The 17,160-nt window shown below is 42.3% G+C and overlaps 1 protein-coding gene across 3 annotated transcripts in view; it reads right to left on the bottom strand.

The window, feature by feature from the left end:
• Nucleotides 1–7,593, bottom strand: part of ITGA6 (integrin subunit alpha 6) — a 59,678-nt gene extending 52,085 nt beyond the window's left edge. For 2 of the 3 annotated variants that reach the window (XM_073305848.1, XM_073305850.1), the window contains exon 1: nt 7,302–7,592. In XM_073305848.1, the coding sequence (XP_073161949.1) occupies nt 7,302–7,465 (164 nt within the window). In that variant the 5' untranslated portion in view covers nt 7,466–7,592. Of the gene's footprint in view, nt 1–7,301 lie in introns of all 3 variants that reach the window. The other variant, XM_073305851.1, reaches the window with a different exon arrangement.
• Nucleotides 7,594–17,160: the final 9,567 nt, after the last annotated feature.

The following is a 17,160-nucleotide window of genomic DNA, read 5'->3' as shown; positions in this document are numbered from 1 at the left end:
CAGAATTGACTAAGCTAGCCATATATGATGTTCAGAAGGTTGATTTATATACTGTAATATTATGCAATAAAAACTGTCTTGAATACTGGACTATAATCACAAATTCACCCCTTTCAGAAAGGGTGAGTGCAATAAAAGGGAAGGGTAGGAACTTAAAGCAATTTTGGTAAAAAGAACAAGTTATATTTAGGCTTGGCTGAATTCAATGTTTATCATTTTAACAGCTAAATCTTAAAAATAAATATTGACTTGTTTTGTTATCTGTTTAAATTCTCCCAGTTGTAGGAAATTGCAGAGGAGGTCAATGACAGTGACGCAGAGATTCAAACATGTAAAGCTTTATAACTGTTAAAATACAAATTGTCGACATCCCGTGTCAAAATATGCAAATTAAATATCCTTAAATCAAACTCAAATTAGTTCTCAAGCAACATTTTTTTTCCACTTTGCCTATCTGTACATTTCAATTACCATCAATGGAAAAATTGTGTGTTGATTTGGTGTATGCGGTGAAATCGACGTTTATCGATATTCACTAATAAAAATCTAATCCTTCCAAGCCTAGTTATATTAGAGAGATGTTCTTGCAAAGGCTGCCACATCCATGTTTTCTGCACACAGTAATATCTCAGCTTGCAGAACACCGTTAAAAGAAAAGGAGTACTTGTGGCACCTTAGAAACTAACAAATTTATTAGAACATAAGCTTTCGTGAGCTACAGCTCACTTCACCAGATGCTGTTAGTTATTGTTCCAAACACAGTGTTATTGTTCCAACCTAATGAGAGACTAATAGAGCTTCCAAGGATTTCTAATTGAGCTGCCTGAGACTTTTTGAAAATCAGAAAGATAGAGGTTATCAACCCATACTGCTTCTTAGCTCATCATCACTGCCATCTGCACATATCCTCTTTTCAAGAGTAAGGCCAGATTCAACCCCCATATAAGCTACTGAAACTCCATCAAAGAAAATGAAATGGCATGGGTTCACATTAGGACTGTATTTGGCCCTCAGCCTCAACATACTTAAAGATGAAAATCTATTAAACCAAGCAGAGTGATTGGCTGTGCGCATCTTCCAATAATTAAAAAAAAGTTTCACAACCTTTAATTGCAGCTGCTGGTCTAACTTATTTTTTGAAAGTTGGAGACTGAATTTGAGGCTATTTATCATCATTATGCACACTGGGCGAAATCCTACAGTCCTTCCTTAGGCAAAACTCCCCCTGAAGTCAAAGGAACAAAGCAATGAATTGTTCTTTTGTTTGGTCCTAATATTTAACAATGGTGTTTTAAAAGACATTGTGCTAAAGAAATATGTCACCCTGTTCTCTTGCTTAGTTAGAGTGGGTACAGTCTGAGGCCTTGCCTACACTTTTAAAAGTTTTTCTGCTTTAACTTTACTTACACAGTTGAAGTGTAGATGTATCCCTCCAGTGTAGATGCAGTTTTACCCGCATAAGAGTGTTCATACCTGCTCATCTTATTCCAATTCAGCAAAGCAAAATAAACTATAGATGTATAAAGCACCTTAATCTGATATAACTGCATCTACACTAGGGCTTTTACCAGCATAATTATGTCAGGGAAAAAAAAAATCAAACCCCTTACCAGTAGAACTACATTGTAAAACTTTCTAAGTGTAGTGTAGACTAGGCCTGAGAAACGGACTGCAGGGAATAGCTTCATTGAGATCATGAATGGGTTGCTTATTCCAAGATTCCAATTTTACATTGTTTAAACATTCTCCACTGTAAAATGACAAGTCCTACAATTCATAGTACAGTAGGTGCATGTGTTTGCAGAAATACATTGTTGCAGTGTTATCCTCCTCAATCTTTTGACATAATTTAGCCTCCCTTTTGCCTTGAGGCTCTCAAGATGCTATAAGCTCCTCCCAGCACCTTCTGTACACTGTGGAACAGCTGATCGTGGTGGGTGGGTGGGAGAGGTAGCTTGGCTGCTAAGCACCCACTCATTTTTTCCCCCACCTGGAGCACCCACAGAGTCGGCATCTATGGGCACAAGGACAAAATCTCAAAGGATCAGAGAAAATGGATCACCCACCAAAGACACTGGAAGAACAGTCAGAGCAGTAGGAGAATCAAGAGAGCATAGAGTCTACTCTAAGGGCAAAATTTTCAAAACCACTGACATGACCAGGGATCTTAAGTCATATGTTCCAAAGTGATATAGGCAGGAAGAGCCAGATTAACAAAAGTATTTATGTGTCTAAAGACTGGGGCCTGATTTAAAACTTATTTTGACATAGTTACAGCACTCAGTGTGAAAAATCCATGGAGCTACCTACCTACCGTCACTCAACACTGACAGAAAAACCATTTCTATCAGTATAGACTGAGTCTGTACTGTTGGGTTACAGCAGCATAGCTACAGTGCCATAGCTATGCCGCTGTAGTACCCATGGTGGACACATGACCTCAAATTGGTAGTGGTATTTAAAAAGGTGCCTAAGTGAGTTAGGTTCCTAACCCCCATTGATTTCAGAGATCTGGACTTTGCTCTCCATCCAGACAGCTAAACCTTCATCTAGGTCCTCAACATCTTGAATCTTGACTTCTGCCATCTCCTCCTCCTGTCTTGCCTTGACAAAATACTATCCCTTTAAATCTATTCAAAATACTAATTTCACTGGGGCTACTCATGCACATAAAGGTACACACAGACTTAAATGCTCATATGATTAGCAGTCTAATTCACAACATTCAGGCTGATATTCTTTCAATCTCTGTGACTTGGCAAAGAACTAAATCAAAAGTAACTCCATGGCAGTCAACATGAATTGTGACATTTTACTCTATCTACAAATATCATTATGACGTACATATAAATTCCTCGTTTTATAATTATAAATATTTGTTTAAATTATCATTTGACTCTAGGAATATATTATCCATTGCATCCCGTGAATGAGGAAAAGGATGATCAAAAGCAAACGCTGTGCTTTATTAAAGGCAACTGCTGTTAGCCCTTTATCTGAGTTACACTTCTTCAGACTTCTCCAGCCCTCATCCTACTGATGATTTTAACAATTCTCACTGACTCAAACACTACCAGTAGGGAAATGAAAATCATCTACCTATCTTAAAAACCTCATCAGATAAGGGGCAAGAGGAGGAAGAGATTAAGGAAATGTAACAGAGATAACTGTGGTTGCCTTTAATTAAATTTAGTTTGCTTTTATCACCCTCTTCATCATTCACAGGCTGAAATGGGTAATATATTCCTAGATTCAAATGATGGTGTCTGAGCCTTCTTTATTTGCTGCTTGGTTGTTGTTGGGTTGTTTGTGGTTTATTTGTTTTTTGTTGGGTTTTTTTTTGTTTTGTTTTTTGCTAAAGATCCAGTTACATGGCATGAGACAAATGTATTCAGTTTTGATTTTATAAAGGTTTTTCAGTTTAGAATGAGGGCCCATGCCAAAAGGGGTCATGGCTGCATATAAAACAATCTTTACAAAAGAGCTGGAAAACATGCTGAAAAGGAGAAATATAGCTGGGGATTCACAGGTATTCCACCATCACTTCCCTCTCACCACAGCCTTATTCTCAGCTGTGACAGTGAAAAGAATCATTTTTAACCAACATATGGGCTCAATTTCTGTCAACTCCTCTCCCACTGGTTGGCCTACCTCCCTGGAATACCTGGACAGTAGACACAGCTTGTCCTGCCTATAACTAGTCATGTTTGGCATAGCTTCCACTAGGATCAGTACCCAGTAGGCATTCCAAATAGGAATTATGAAAATGAGTGCAATTAATTTTGCAAACATAAGATCAAGTCTGGAAGTTCTCATTTAGAATTTCTCCCTTTTTTTTCCCCCAGCACAACCTCCATCATCTTCAATTAGATTTTTGTCTAAGTAAGGGCTGAGTAAAAACAGGTTCAGATTCTGATGTCAGTTACATAATCGGTTACATCAGAAATTGGACCTGAATAAGGAGTTCAGGATTTGACCAATAGACAAAACACTTTTCCTGCCCCAGACAGTTTAAAAAATGTAAAACCTCTGGAAGGCAATATCACCATCATCTTGTAAGGGTTTCTATCTATCCTAATCTGGTCTCCATTACTGCCCCACAAAATCTTTCACCTATTTAGCCTCACAACAGCCCTGTGAGGTAGGGAAGTGCTATATTCTCATTTTAACAGATTTTCTCATGGTCACACAAGAAATCTGTAGCTAAGCAGGGAACAGAACCCAGGCTTCCGGAGTTCCAGGCTAGTACTCTAATCACTGGACCATCCTTCCTTATTCTACTTTTGGGAGAGTCAGATTGAAAGAAAAAAGTGGTCAATGTGTCTTTACATACCCAAAGTACCTAGCAGCCTCTGAATGTAGCTACTGTAGTTTGGTTTGTCTTTTTAGAATTTTGGTTTTTTCCTTTCCATGAAAGTTTAGATCCAGAAAGCCATGTCAAAGTTGAAAGAATCTATGAGTTTTCTCCACCCACAGATTTGGATTGCTCTCAGTACGGAGAAGGCAATTTCATGCTAATAATCTTTAAGAAGTTTCAGTTAAATTTCAGGTTTCAGAGTAGCAGCCATGTAGTCCGTCTGTAGTTAGTCTGTATTCGCAAAAAGAAGTACTTGTGGCACCTTAGAGACTAACAAATTTATTTGAGCATAAGCTTTCATGAGCTACAGCTCATTTCATCGGATGCATTCAGTGGAAAATACAGTGGGGAGATTTATACACATAAATTGTTTCAGATACATAAACATTGTTTCATGTTCTCTATGTATATAAATCTCCCCACTGTATTTTCCACTGAATGCATCCTATGAAGAGAGCTGTAGCTCACGAAAGCTTATGCTCAAATAAATTTGTTAGTCTCTAAGGTGCCACAAGTACTCCTTTTCTTTTTAGCTAAATTTCACAGACTCAGAGTACCGTGACTGCCTTCCAAAGGATTATTAGTGACCCATGAATGACTGCAATTGTCCCTACACATTCTGATACACTTACTAGCAGCATTGACAGTACCATGGAGCTCTAATAAACTTAAGATACTTTTTCTCAATAAAAGAATTAAGATGAGACAAGCTTTCAAGAATCACATGCATAAGCTGTTACATAGGACCATGATGTATGATTCTAAAAGGCAATTTTTTGGGTTTAGATTTTCATTCTTTAGCATTGGAGAACTTTGTGTCCTCAATAACTATGGAATTCTTATAGCTCTGGATTTAAACCCATGCAACCTCCCTGAAATCAATGAAATTGTATATGGCGCAAGTCAGGGCAGAAAGTGGCCCTGGAAGTTTTAAGTAAGGTTATCAGGTAACTTTCTTGCTGGCTTCACTTCTTCTCTTATGCACTATGGACTCCATGCTCTTCTTTTTGAATTAAAATAAAATATTAGTTTTGGTCTTTCATAAATCCTCACATAGTATGATATCTCCCATAGATAACATATACAGTAAAATCTGTAAATGTGTTCAGATTTATAGAGACCAGGTGGGTGAAGTAATATCTTTTATTGGACCAATTTCACACAGGACCAAATACTTCTGCATTCAGTTACTTCCATGGCTCTCCCTGAAGCCATATAAAGGAACATTTTATTTTGCTCCGGGTCTTCCATGAACAAGGCCTTTATTATCATGATTATGTTGGAAACACCTGATTTATTTGCCCAGCCCTTCCAGAAGGAGCTCACATCTGTAGTGTGAAGCAGGTTCAGTCTTGAACACCAGTGATTCTATTGCAGAAATACACACATATCATCACTTGGATTGCTTTTGATCCAGTCATCATGTAAGTCAGCCAGAACATAGGAAGATTATTTTAACTCAAAAATTCAATTCACATTTTATCAGAAACATCCTACTTCATCTCAGGACAATGTCTAGATTAATTCCTACATCAGCAAAGAGAGAGAAATAGCACAGATCAGCATTTTGTGATTATGCAGCAAGAGTACAGCTCATCAGTACAGTTATAATAAACAGGTTTCAGAGTAGCAGCCGTGTTAGTCTGTATTCGCAAAAAGAAAAGGAGTACTTGTGGCACCTTAGAGCCTAACCAATTTATTTGAGCATAAGCTTTCCTGAGCTACAGCTCACTTCATCGGATACTCCTTTTCTTTTTGCTAATATGCATCAGTTTCTTCATTTGCTTCAGTCTGCTTTTCCCTAAACAGGAGTACACTTGCTTTCCTGAGCGCTTCATTCTGAAGCCACTGCTTCTGGCTTGATTTAAGAACACTGAAGTCCTTTGGGGGGCAAGGTCCTTTTGTTGTCATACGCCCCTTCGGAATTCTTTGTTCGCAGTGACCAAGAAGGCAAGGTCAGTGTGAGCCTGGTGGAAAACACGTCTCTCTGCAGTATTGCTGTTCCCCCGAAGAAACCTCTTTAGTTTTAAATCATTATGACATGAAAAAAGTGTGAGGTTTTCAACTAGACATTTATGACGGAGCTCGCCCTTGACTGCTGCACGAGTGCACACCAGTACAGAGATTTTGGTTTGCCCCTTGGCTTTTAAACAATCCAGCTCAGCTCAGACATTTTGAGTTAAACCAGTGCGAATATACAGTAGGTCCTGTCGGCGGCCACACGGTTTCCCCTGCTCTGAAAAGCATCTGGTGCCCTCATCTACACAACTTTTCCTAACAGGTGGCTGTTCCGCCCTTGGGGGGGAAAAGTCTCTTTTCCGTGCCCTGCAGTGAGAAGCCCGTGCAAGTCCGCACCCAAAGAGCCGCACGCACCTTGCGGAGAACTCCTAACACGCGGAGTCCCGTCCCTCCCGCAGCGGCGCCGCCAGCTACCCAAACCCCAACCAGTGCTGCTGCCCGGGCGCGCCCCAGCTGCATTAGTAACCGCGGGCTTCGGCCAACACACCCCTGAAACCAAGCGCCCAGGACGGAAGGAGGACGGGAGGGAGGGGACACGCTGCAGCGCCGCTAACCCGCTCCCACCTGCAGGGCTCGCCTGTGAAACACACACCCCGGCCCGCGCCCAGCCCGCAGCTCCACACAGCTCAGCCCGGGAGTTTGAAACCGGCCCGGTCGCCCCGGACAGATGCCAGGGTCCCCCGCCCGCCCCAGGGACCCCCCCAGGCGGCGGAGAGCGGCTCCCGGCCGGGGCTGGGCGCAGCCAGCAGCGGGCCAGGGCTCGGCAGCGCCCTTGGCTCCTTTCTTCCCGCTGGTCCAGGAGCCTGCCCGGGGAGGGGCAGGGGGCCCCGCGCCGCGCTCCAGCGGGAAAGTTTTCGTGCGGAGGGGAAGGGGGAAGTTCCCGGGGCCGAGGGAATGGGGGCGGGGGGGGGGGGGAAGCACTTACAGCCTCCTGTCCTGCGGCTGCAGCTGCCAGTGCATGGCCAGGGAGAAGCCGAACAGGCTGCCCGGCTCCCCTTTCCGCAGGATCACATTGTCGGTGTCCAGGTTGAAGGCGGAGGCGAGGCAGGGGAAGAGGGACAGGTAGAGGAGCGTCTTCCCGAGGGCCATCTGCTCTCACGGCTCCGGCCGGGGACCGAGGGGGGAGCGGAGACCTGCTCCTGCGCTGCGCCCTTCCCCAGACTGCGCCTGGCGCTCCCCTCGCTGCCACACGCTGAATGAGCCCGTTGTTCTCCTGAGACTCCCAGGCTTTGCACTAAGTGACGAAGAGAGGCGAGCCCCGCCTCCCCAGCCACGCCGGGCCCCGGCCCTGCAGCCCTCAGCCTCTCCTAGCCCTGCCCTGCCTTTCTGGCCCTGCCAATCCCCCAGCCCCCGAACAGCACCACGAGGCTCTTCCAGCCCGGTTACTACTATAAGTAACCTCTGCAACCGTCCAGGATTTAGAGCCTATCCCAGCTAATGCTTATCTGTACTGGGTCTTTTAGTCCCTGTTGCAAAGCACACACACACCCAAACTCTACATAGACCGAAGTCTTCTCTAAACTGTCTTCAGGGCACTGTAGCCTCAAACCTCCATAATAGCTGAAGAGATCTGAGATTACCTTACTCCTAATCTATCACTGTTAATAAACAGTCTGTCATTTTATCTCATGCAAATCGCATTGCAAAACAGCTGCAGGGATGTTTTGTAAATTACATACCATCCTGGAAGGGTAAAGAGTGTCAGCGGTGATTCTTACTTTGTTTGCGGTTGACTTTTGTTACTGCATCCTGCATTCATTTTCTTTTCCTAACGTACAGTTTTTAAAAACCCTACAAAAATCAGTAACGGCATAGGACAGTAGTATGTATTCTTGGCCGTTAGTATGTATTTTCTGAAAAGCAGGGGCAGGCCAAGTTTTAGCTACAAAGACCAAACAGCCCTGAATCAGGAGTGATGATGCCTGTGCTTCCATAGCATGGGTTTTTCTAGGTCTTTCATCAAAATGCAAGTATCCTTGTGATCCAAATGTTCTTACAACACGATGACGGCTTGTGATTAGAATCTACTGGATCTGAAGCTGACATGTTCAGTTTAGTCAAGTCAGTTCTGTACATGACTGGTTTGAATTGGCTTGTATTTTTTCTCCTAAACCTTTTGCCAAACCCCTATGACAACACTGCTGTGGTGGAATTATTTTGGGTGCTAGATTATTTTGGGTGTATGAGCAATTGAGTCTGCTTGAAATGCCATTCAGGCAGATTTTTAAAAATATATTTCACCAAGGTCCTCATAATATAGTTACATATTTTCTTATGGTCATTGATACTATAAATATTTTTTAAAGAAAAAAGAAATCCATCTGCTACTCTTATGAAGCCCCCCCCCTCCAAAAATGTGCTTCTGTAGCCTGGAAACCAAAACACATACTTTGGCAGGGAAGGGGGTATTTAAACACTCTTATACTGGATCCAGAAAATAGTTTGGACAATGCTGATATGTTACATTTATTGGACCCCTCTTGCCAATCCTGTCTAGGTATTTTTTACTTGTTTACTATTAGCCATATCAATGGTGAGATGAAAAACAATTTCACATTTTCTTATTACCAGAACTAACTAATAATGAACATTCAAAAATGTAGTTACATGAAAACCTCTCCCAGTACCAACAAATATCGATTGTTTATAAGGTGGAGCAGAGATGCACTAAAAACTTTTAGAATTACATTGGGATAGTCTCAAACAGGTGAGACATGGTGGAGGAGGTAATATTTTTTATTAGACCAACTTCTGGTTGCGAGAGACAAGCTTTCAAGCTACAGGTGGTCTATTATACAAATTTCATTTTATTTGCTTTAATATGTCCTACGGAGTGGGGGCGGGGAGCGGGAGAAGCAAGTTTGAAAATGTCAGTTTCCTTCTTTGTCCAAGTGGCCCATGATATTGCAGAAATTAGCCCACCTGCAGAAAAATGTTATGGGACATCTAGCAGCCAACACAAACTTCAGTACTTCTTATTTGGTCCTGTCCCAGTATAAAGGAGGATGAAAATTTGGTATGATAGCCAATTAACTTTGACCGCTATAATAATGCATAATAATGTATATAATAATGCAATGTTTCTGAAAGAAACAATAGCCATGGCTACTGTCTCAGTCAGCTCAAAGCCATGTGTCCTTTCTCTAACACATGCTCTGCCATAGCAGAATTTTCAGCTGTCTGTTTATTAATGGCATGTTGGTATTCTGCCAAATGGGCTGCAAGACATTGGCCTGCTGTGCCTACTTATTGAGGAAGCATCAGTGCCAGAAATACTCTCCTCCTCAATGTAGCAATTGTTTATTTAATTATAAGAACTAATTTTTCATTTTTAGAAATGAAAGTGGAGAGCTGAAGCCAGATAAGACATTTTAGTCTATGTTCTGGAGAAACTCTGAAGAGTGATGCCTTGCATTGTTGACCCTTTATCTTTCAGATGAACAAAAACACCTGACCTTTATTTGGCATAAAAAGTAGTGTATCATTTACTGGTATACGTGGGCACACAGCTGTGTATCTTTCATGCTGCACATTTAAAATTCTTGAAAAGCAAAAATATGTAGACATATCACCTTTTCGTCCTTAAATTAAATTCAGTGTCCTTATTTATTGTATTTAATTTCAGATGGAAAATTGACCCTGGCCTACAGTACTAAAACTAGTTATAAGGTTCTCTAAATCCTTAATTGAATCAAACTTTGTGGGTTCAGAATTATACATGGAATCAACCGTTTTGAATGATTTCTTTAATGCGATGGCTTTACAATTTTTAGAATTGCTGGCTTTCCCAGACTTAGTTCAGCACAGGTGAGGCCTCTGAGCAGCTATAGCAATCAGCTGAACAGACTATTACTCTTTTGTGCACGAACACATTTTTGCTAGAATTTCCGCTACTGCTGTCTTCAGTTCTGTTCCACCCGTGTTAGCACTAGTGAGCAGCAGAGTAAACAAGATGCCTGCAGCTGTTGGCATTTTAAGCAAAATGTTGTGCTCTGAGCAGATTAGATGTCATGGTGATTAAAATGCCAGTGTCTCCCTGGAGGCCTGTCTACACTAGCACTCCCACTAGTACTGCTCCACCAATTGAGTTGAATGTGTGCTAGCAAAGGAGGGGTATTTTTGCAAAAAGAAAATATTTTTTTACAATCCTAATGTAGATACCCTGGCCCAGATCTACACTGGGATTTAGGCGTTGCTACCACAGGAACACACTGAAATCCACAAAGCCTGAGTTAGGTGCATAGGTTCCCTCTAAATGAATGAGAAGAAATAGGCACCTGACAATGAGATCTACAGAAGACAACATGCTAGGTAAGGAGCTGCCTAAAACAGCCAATGAGAGATGCTGACAAGAGGGATGTGCCGTAGACCCTGCTCCTCTCTCAGAGATCAGTGCCTAAATCCAGGCTGCAAGGACGCATTTACTACGGCATAGTGAGCCACGAACAGGAACCCACCACTCGGAGTCAGGCAGATTAGGCGCTTAAGTAGCTTCTTGTGGGAATGAGTTAGGTGCTTTTCTCTCTCCATGCAAAACTGGGTAGAGGAGGAAGGTGCCAGTGCCCAGTTTGTAACTTTTAACTCAGTGGTTAAAGCACTCATCTGGAACGCAGAGAACCCAGGTTCAATTCCCCTGTCTGCCACAGTGGGAAAAAGGGTTTTAACAGGAATCTCCCCATACCTCTCAGGAGAGTGCTCTCACCCCCGAGGAGCTACTGGATATTCTGATGTGGGGGTGTCTGTTTGAGCTGTTCCACTGTGGATAAATAACAAGAGTGATTGGGGCAGGGGTACTGTACCCTGGATCTCCTACCTCCCAGATGAATGACCTAAGCACTGGATTTCAAAGTCTCTCTCTTTCTCATTCCCACCCTACCATGACTGTTCCACTGAGACTTCAGTGAGAACAGGCATCCAAACACGTAGAGTGAGGCAGCATAGCACCTGTGCAGAGGCAGAAACTAGGCACCCAGGAAACTTTTACACTGAAAACTTAGGCACCAAGTGAGTTTAGGTGCCTAGTGGATTTAGCAGGAATTTTGTGGATCTGGGCCTCTGTCCCTCCGGTGGGTGTGGAGAGAGATTCAAGCAGGGTATTGGACTATGAGAACCCAGAGAAAGAGGTGCAGTCTCTCCATAAATGATGTGGCAATAAGAAATGTGTAATTAATGTAAAGCTTACTGCAAAAACATATATTTTTTAAAAGGGGCAGAATAGACTTGGTGGGGGTGGAGAGTTCAAACATCCTGAAGTTTGCCTACTGCAGCTAAATGTACAAGGGCTATCTTGCCTCAAATGAGAAGTGCTGCTCCATTTTGGAATTATTTTGTCCCATAATACGTGGGCCATGGCTGACTAGTTTTACATTTGATCCCTGTTTGTTTGTTCGTTTGTTTGTTTGTTGGTGGAGGAATAAAATCCCAATTCAACACATTTATGAAATGAACTTGTTAAATGTTTCCAATTTTTCTTTCAATTTATCACCAACACAACTAATTATCTTGTTCATCAAAATTTAATATGCACACATAGGCCCAGAATCAGCCCCTCTACTCCCTGTGTAGCTGGGAACAGGGAGAGGGAGCTGGTTGAAAAGGTGTCTGGAGCTCCCTGATCCTTGAAGTAGTAGGCATGGGGCTATTCCCAAGGAAAAACTTCAAGCTGCCTCAGGCTGCTCTAAGTTGCAAGATGCATAGATAGCAGTTTTCAGAGTAACAGCCGTGTTAGTCTGTATTCGCAAAAAGAAAAGGAGGACTTGTGGCACCTTAGAGACTAACCAATTTATTAGAGCATAAGCTTTCGTGAGCCACAGCTCACTTCCTCAGATGCATCTGAGGAAGTGAGCTGTGGCTCACGAAAGCTTATGCTCTAATAAATAGATAGCAGTGACTCCCAAAAGTCCTTTCTTGCAGCTAGAGATCACTGCAGTACAAGAGTACGCTGGCCACACTTCCTTTTCGTTGGCCATGCCTCCTATGCCTGGTACTGCAAGTAGGGTTGGCTTAAAGCCAGTTATGCGAGCTCTATCCCACTGGAGGATTCCTCTAGGCAATGGGGACCTCCAGGTGCAAAGTAGTCTTAGTGGGGATGATGATTTGTCCGCTTAGTGTTCATGTGAACGTAGAATGACTTTTACCATAATAATTTAATACATTACTACAAATATTCTTATATAAAACAACTCAGGAATAACTACAGGGCCCTGTCATTTCCAACTGAAGTCAAGAGAAAGAATCCCATCCCAAGAATCCCTTCAAAGAAAGCTGCAGCGGCACAGGAGCTAGCAAACAGAGCTGTAAACAGGGCAGTTTGAGTGGGAGTTCTGTTGGAGGAGAAGGTATTTGTGTGTGTTTGGTTTTGTATTGGTAGTATTTGTATGTGTAGAGGCTTGTAGGGGCTTTGTGCTGGGAGAGAAGCTGAGCCCTGATTAGGGGGCGGGGCTTCACTGACTAGGGGTCCTATAAAGGTAGCAGCCAGTCAGGCAGTGGCACAGACAGCTGCAGCGGCACAGGAGCTAGCAAACAGAGCTGTAAACAGGGGAGTTTGAAAGCGGAGTTTGTCTTGTGGTGCTTGTGTGGGGTTTGGTTTTGCTGTGGGTGGTGGTGTTTTGGTGTGGTTTGTGTTTCCCAGATTAACAGGATTTAGGTGGGAAGGCTATGACAGATTCAGAGGTGGCAGTGGGAGTGACACATGTAGCAGATGACACAATGAAGATGACTGGATGTGGAAGCTGTGGTATGTACATGATCCTGGAGGGGGCACCTGGTAAGAGTTTTGTCTGCATGAAATGCCGTCTGATAGAGCTGATGGAGGAAAAGATCAGAGGTTTGGAGATGCAGGTGGAAAGTCTGGTAGAGTTTAGGAAGGGGTTTGAGCAGATTATGGAGCAAAGACATGAGGTATCTGAAGGGAAAAGCTCAGACTTGCAGATGGAAGCAGGACTAGGGAATTCTGAGGGGAGACTGGGTGAGGAAAGTGGTCAGTGGAAGCATGTGACTAAAAGAACTAGGCAGAGGAAAAGACGGGCTAGTGAAGGAGAAATAGAGCTTCAGAATAGGTTTGCAGAGTTGGAAAATGAAGAAGGGGCTCAGCAGGTAGTCACTGAAGGTGACAGGGCAAGGAAGAAGAGAAGAGCGGTTAGTCCTATAGGAAAAGGGGAAGAGTTAATGGAGATTACACCAAATATGAGCCCCAGGAGGATACAGGATGGGTTAAAAAGGATTACAAGGGAGAATGGGAATGGAAAAAACTTGCAGCCAGAGGGAACAGGGGATAGACTGGAGAATAGCACCGTCACTAGGAAAAGGCAGGTCTATGTGATTGGGGACTCTTTACTGAGAAGAATAGATAGGCCTGTAACCAGAGCTGATCCAGAAAATAGGAGGGTGTGCTGTCTTCCAGATGCTAAGATACGGGATGTAGACCTGAGGTTAAAAAGGATTCTAAAGGGAGTGGGAAAGAATCCCCTAATTATCCTTCATGTGGGAACAAATGATACGGCTAGATTCTCGCTGGAAAGTATTAAGCGTCCTCCCCAGCCTAGCATAGTCTCCCTTAAGGAAATTGAGGCTCAGGTGATCTTTAGTGGGATTCTGCCTGTTCCTAGAGAAGGGCAACAAAGGTGTGACAAGATTATGACTATCAATAGATGGCTTAGGCAGTGGTGCTATAAGGAGGGCTTTGGGATGTATGGCCATTGGGAGGCATTCATGGATAGAGGACAGTTCTCTCGGGATGGACTTCATCTGAGTAGGGAAGGAAATAGACTTCTAGAATGGAGGCTGGCACAACTGATTAAGAGAGCTTTAAACTAGGAATTTGGGGGAGATGGTTGGGAGATGTCCAGGTAATCTCCACGCCAGAATTTAGCATAGAGTGGAAAGAAAATGAAGTAAGAGTGGATACAGCTGTAGGTAGGAGGAAGGGCAGTGTAGATACAAGTCTAATAGGTTATACTGGTAGTAAAATAACGGTGCCTAATAAGGTACAGAATGTGAGCGAGGCCAAACAGCAAAAATTAAGATGTTTGTACACTAATGCAAGGAGCCTAGGTAACAAAATGGAGGAACTAGAGTTACTGGTGCAGGAAGTGAAACCAGATATTATAGGTATAACAGAGACCTGGTGGAATAGTAGTCATGACTGGGCTACAGGTATTGAAGGGTATGTGCTGTTTAGGAAAGACCGAAATAAAGGTAAAGGTGGTGGAGTAGCACTGTATATCAATGATGAGATAGAATGTAAAGAAATAAGAAGCGATGAAATGGATATGACTGAGTCTGTCTGGGCAATAATTAAATTGGGGAAGAAAACTATTAGAGCCTCCCCTGGGATAGTGCTTGGGGTGTGCTATAGACCGCCGGGATCTAATTTGGATATGGATAGAGCCCTTTTTAATGTTTTTAATAAAGTAAATACTAATGGAAACTGTGTGATCATGGGAGACTTTAACTTCCCAGATATAGACTGGAGGATGAGTGCTAGTAATAATAATAGGGCTCAGATTTTCCTAGATGCGATAGCTGATGGATTCCTTCAACAAGTAGTTGCTGAACCGACTAGAGGGGATGCCATTTTAGATTTGGTCTTGGTGAGTAATGAGGATCTCATAGAGGAAATGGTTGTAGGGGATAATCTTGGCTCAAGTGATCATGAGCTAATTCAGTTCAAATTGAATGGAAGGATTAACAAAAATAAATCTGCAACTAGGGTTTTTGATTTCAAAAGGGCTGACTTTCAAAAATTAAGGAAATTAGTTAGGGAAGTGGATTGGACTGAAGAATTTATGGGTTTAAAGGTAGAGGAGGCCTGGGATTATTTTAAATTAAAGCTGCAGAAGCTATCGGAAGCCTGCATCCCAAGAAAGGGGAAAAAATTCATAGGCAGGAGTTGTAGACCAAGCTGGATGAGCAAGCATCTTAGAGAGGTAATTAAGAAAAAGCAGAAAGCATATAGGGAGTGGAAGAAGGGAGGGATCAGTAAGGAAAGCTACCTTATTGAGGTCAGAATATGTAGGGATAAAGTGAGACAGGCTAAAAGTCAAATAGAGTTGGACCTTGCAAAGGGAATTAAAACCAATAGTAAAAGGTTCTATAGTCATATAAATAGGAAGAAAACAAAGAAAGAAGAAGTGGGACCGCTAAAAACTGAGGATGGAGTGGAGGTCAAGGATAATCTAGGCATGGCCCAATATCTAAACAAATACTTTGCCTCAGTCTTTAATAAGACTAAAGAGGATCTTAGGGATAATGGTAGCATGATAAATGGGAATGAGGATATGGAGGTAGACATCACCATATCTGAGGTAGAAGCGAAACTCAAACAGCTTAATGGGACTAAATCGGGGGGCCCAGATAATCTTCATCCAAGAATATTAAAAGAATTGGCACAAGAAATTGCAAGCCCATTAGCAAGAATTTTTAATGAATCTGTAAACTCAGGGGTTGTACCATATGATTGGAGAATTGCTAACATAGTTCCTATTTTTAAGAAAGGGAAAAAAAGTGATCCAAGTAATTATAGGCCTGTTAGTTTGACATCTGTAGTATGCAAGGTCTTGGAAAAAATTTTGAAGGAGAAGGTAGTTAAGGACATTGAAGTCAATGGTAAATGGGACAAAATACAACATGGTTTTACAAAAGGTAGATCGTGCCAAACCAACCTGATCTCCTTCTTTGAGAGAGTAACAGATCTTTTTAGATAAAGGAAACGCAGTGGATCTAATTTACTTAGATTTTAGTAAGGCGTTTGATACTGTGCCACATGGGGAATTATTAGTTAAATTGGATAAGATGGGCATCAATAGGAAAATTGAAAGGTGGATAGGGAATTGGTTAAAGGGGAGACTACAACGGGTCCTACTGAAAGGTGAACTGTCAAGTTGGAGGGAGGTTACCAGTGGAGTTCCTCAAGGATCAGTTTTGGGACCAATCTTATTTAATCTTTTTATTACTGACCTGGGCACAAAAAGTGGGAGTGTGCTAATAAAGTTTGCAGATGATACAAAGCTGGGAGGTATTGCTAATTTAGAGAAGGACAGGGATACCCTACAGGAGGATCTGGATGACCTTGTATACTGGAGTAATAGGAATAGGATGAAATTTAATAGTGAGAAGTGTAAGGTCATGCATTTAGGGATTAATAACAAGAATTTTAGTTATAAGCTAGGGACGCATCAACTAGAAGTAACGGAGGAGGAAAAGGACCTTGGAGTATTGGTTGATCATAGGATGACTATGAGCTGCCAATGTGATATGGCTGTGAAAAAAGCTAATGTCGTCTTGGGATGCATCAGGAGAGGTATTTCCAGTAGGGATAAGGAGGTTTTAGTACCGTTATATAAGGCACTGGTGAGACCTCACCTGGAATACTGTGTGCAGTTCTGGTCTCCCATGTTTAAGAAGGATGAATTCAAACTGGAACAGGTACAGAGAAGGGCTACTAGGATGATCCGAGGAATGGAAAACTTGTTTTATGAAAGGAGACTCAGGGAGCTTGGCTTGTTTAGCCTAACTAAAAGAAGGTTGAGGGGAGATATGATTACTCTCTATAAATATATCAGAGGGATAAATACCAGAGAGGGAGAGGAATTATTTAAACTCAGTACCAATGTGGACACAAGAACAAATGGATATAAACTGGCCACTAGGAAATTTAGATTAGAAATTAGACGAAGGTTTCTAACCATCAGAGGAGTGAAGTTTTGGAATAGCCTTCCGAGGGAAGTAGTGGGGGCAAAAGATCTATCTTGCTTTAAGATTAAACTCGATAAGTTTATGGAGGA

This window comes from Lepidochelys kempii, chromosome 11 (genome assembly GCF_965140285.1).
Source record: "Lepidochelys kempii isolate rLepKem1 chromosome 11, rLepKem1.hap1, whole genome shotgun sequence".
In the NCBI taxonomy this organism is placed as follows: Eukaryota; Metazoa; Chordata; order Testudines; family Cheloniidae; genus Lepidochelys; species Lepidochelys kempii.
The sequence above is the reverse complement of the archived record's forward strand: the minus strand, read 5'-3'. Positions and strand labels throughout refer to the sequence as shown.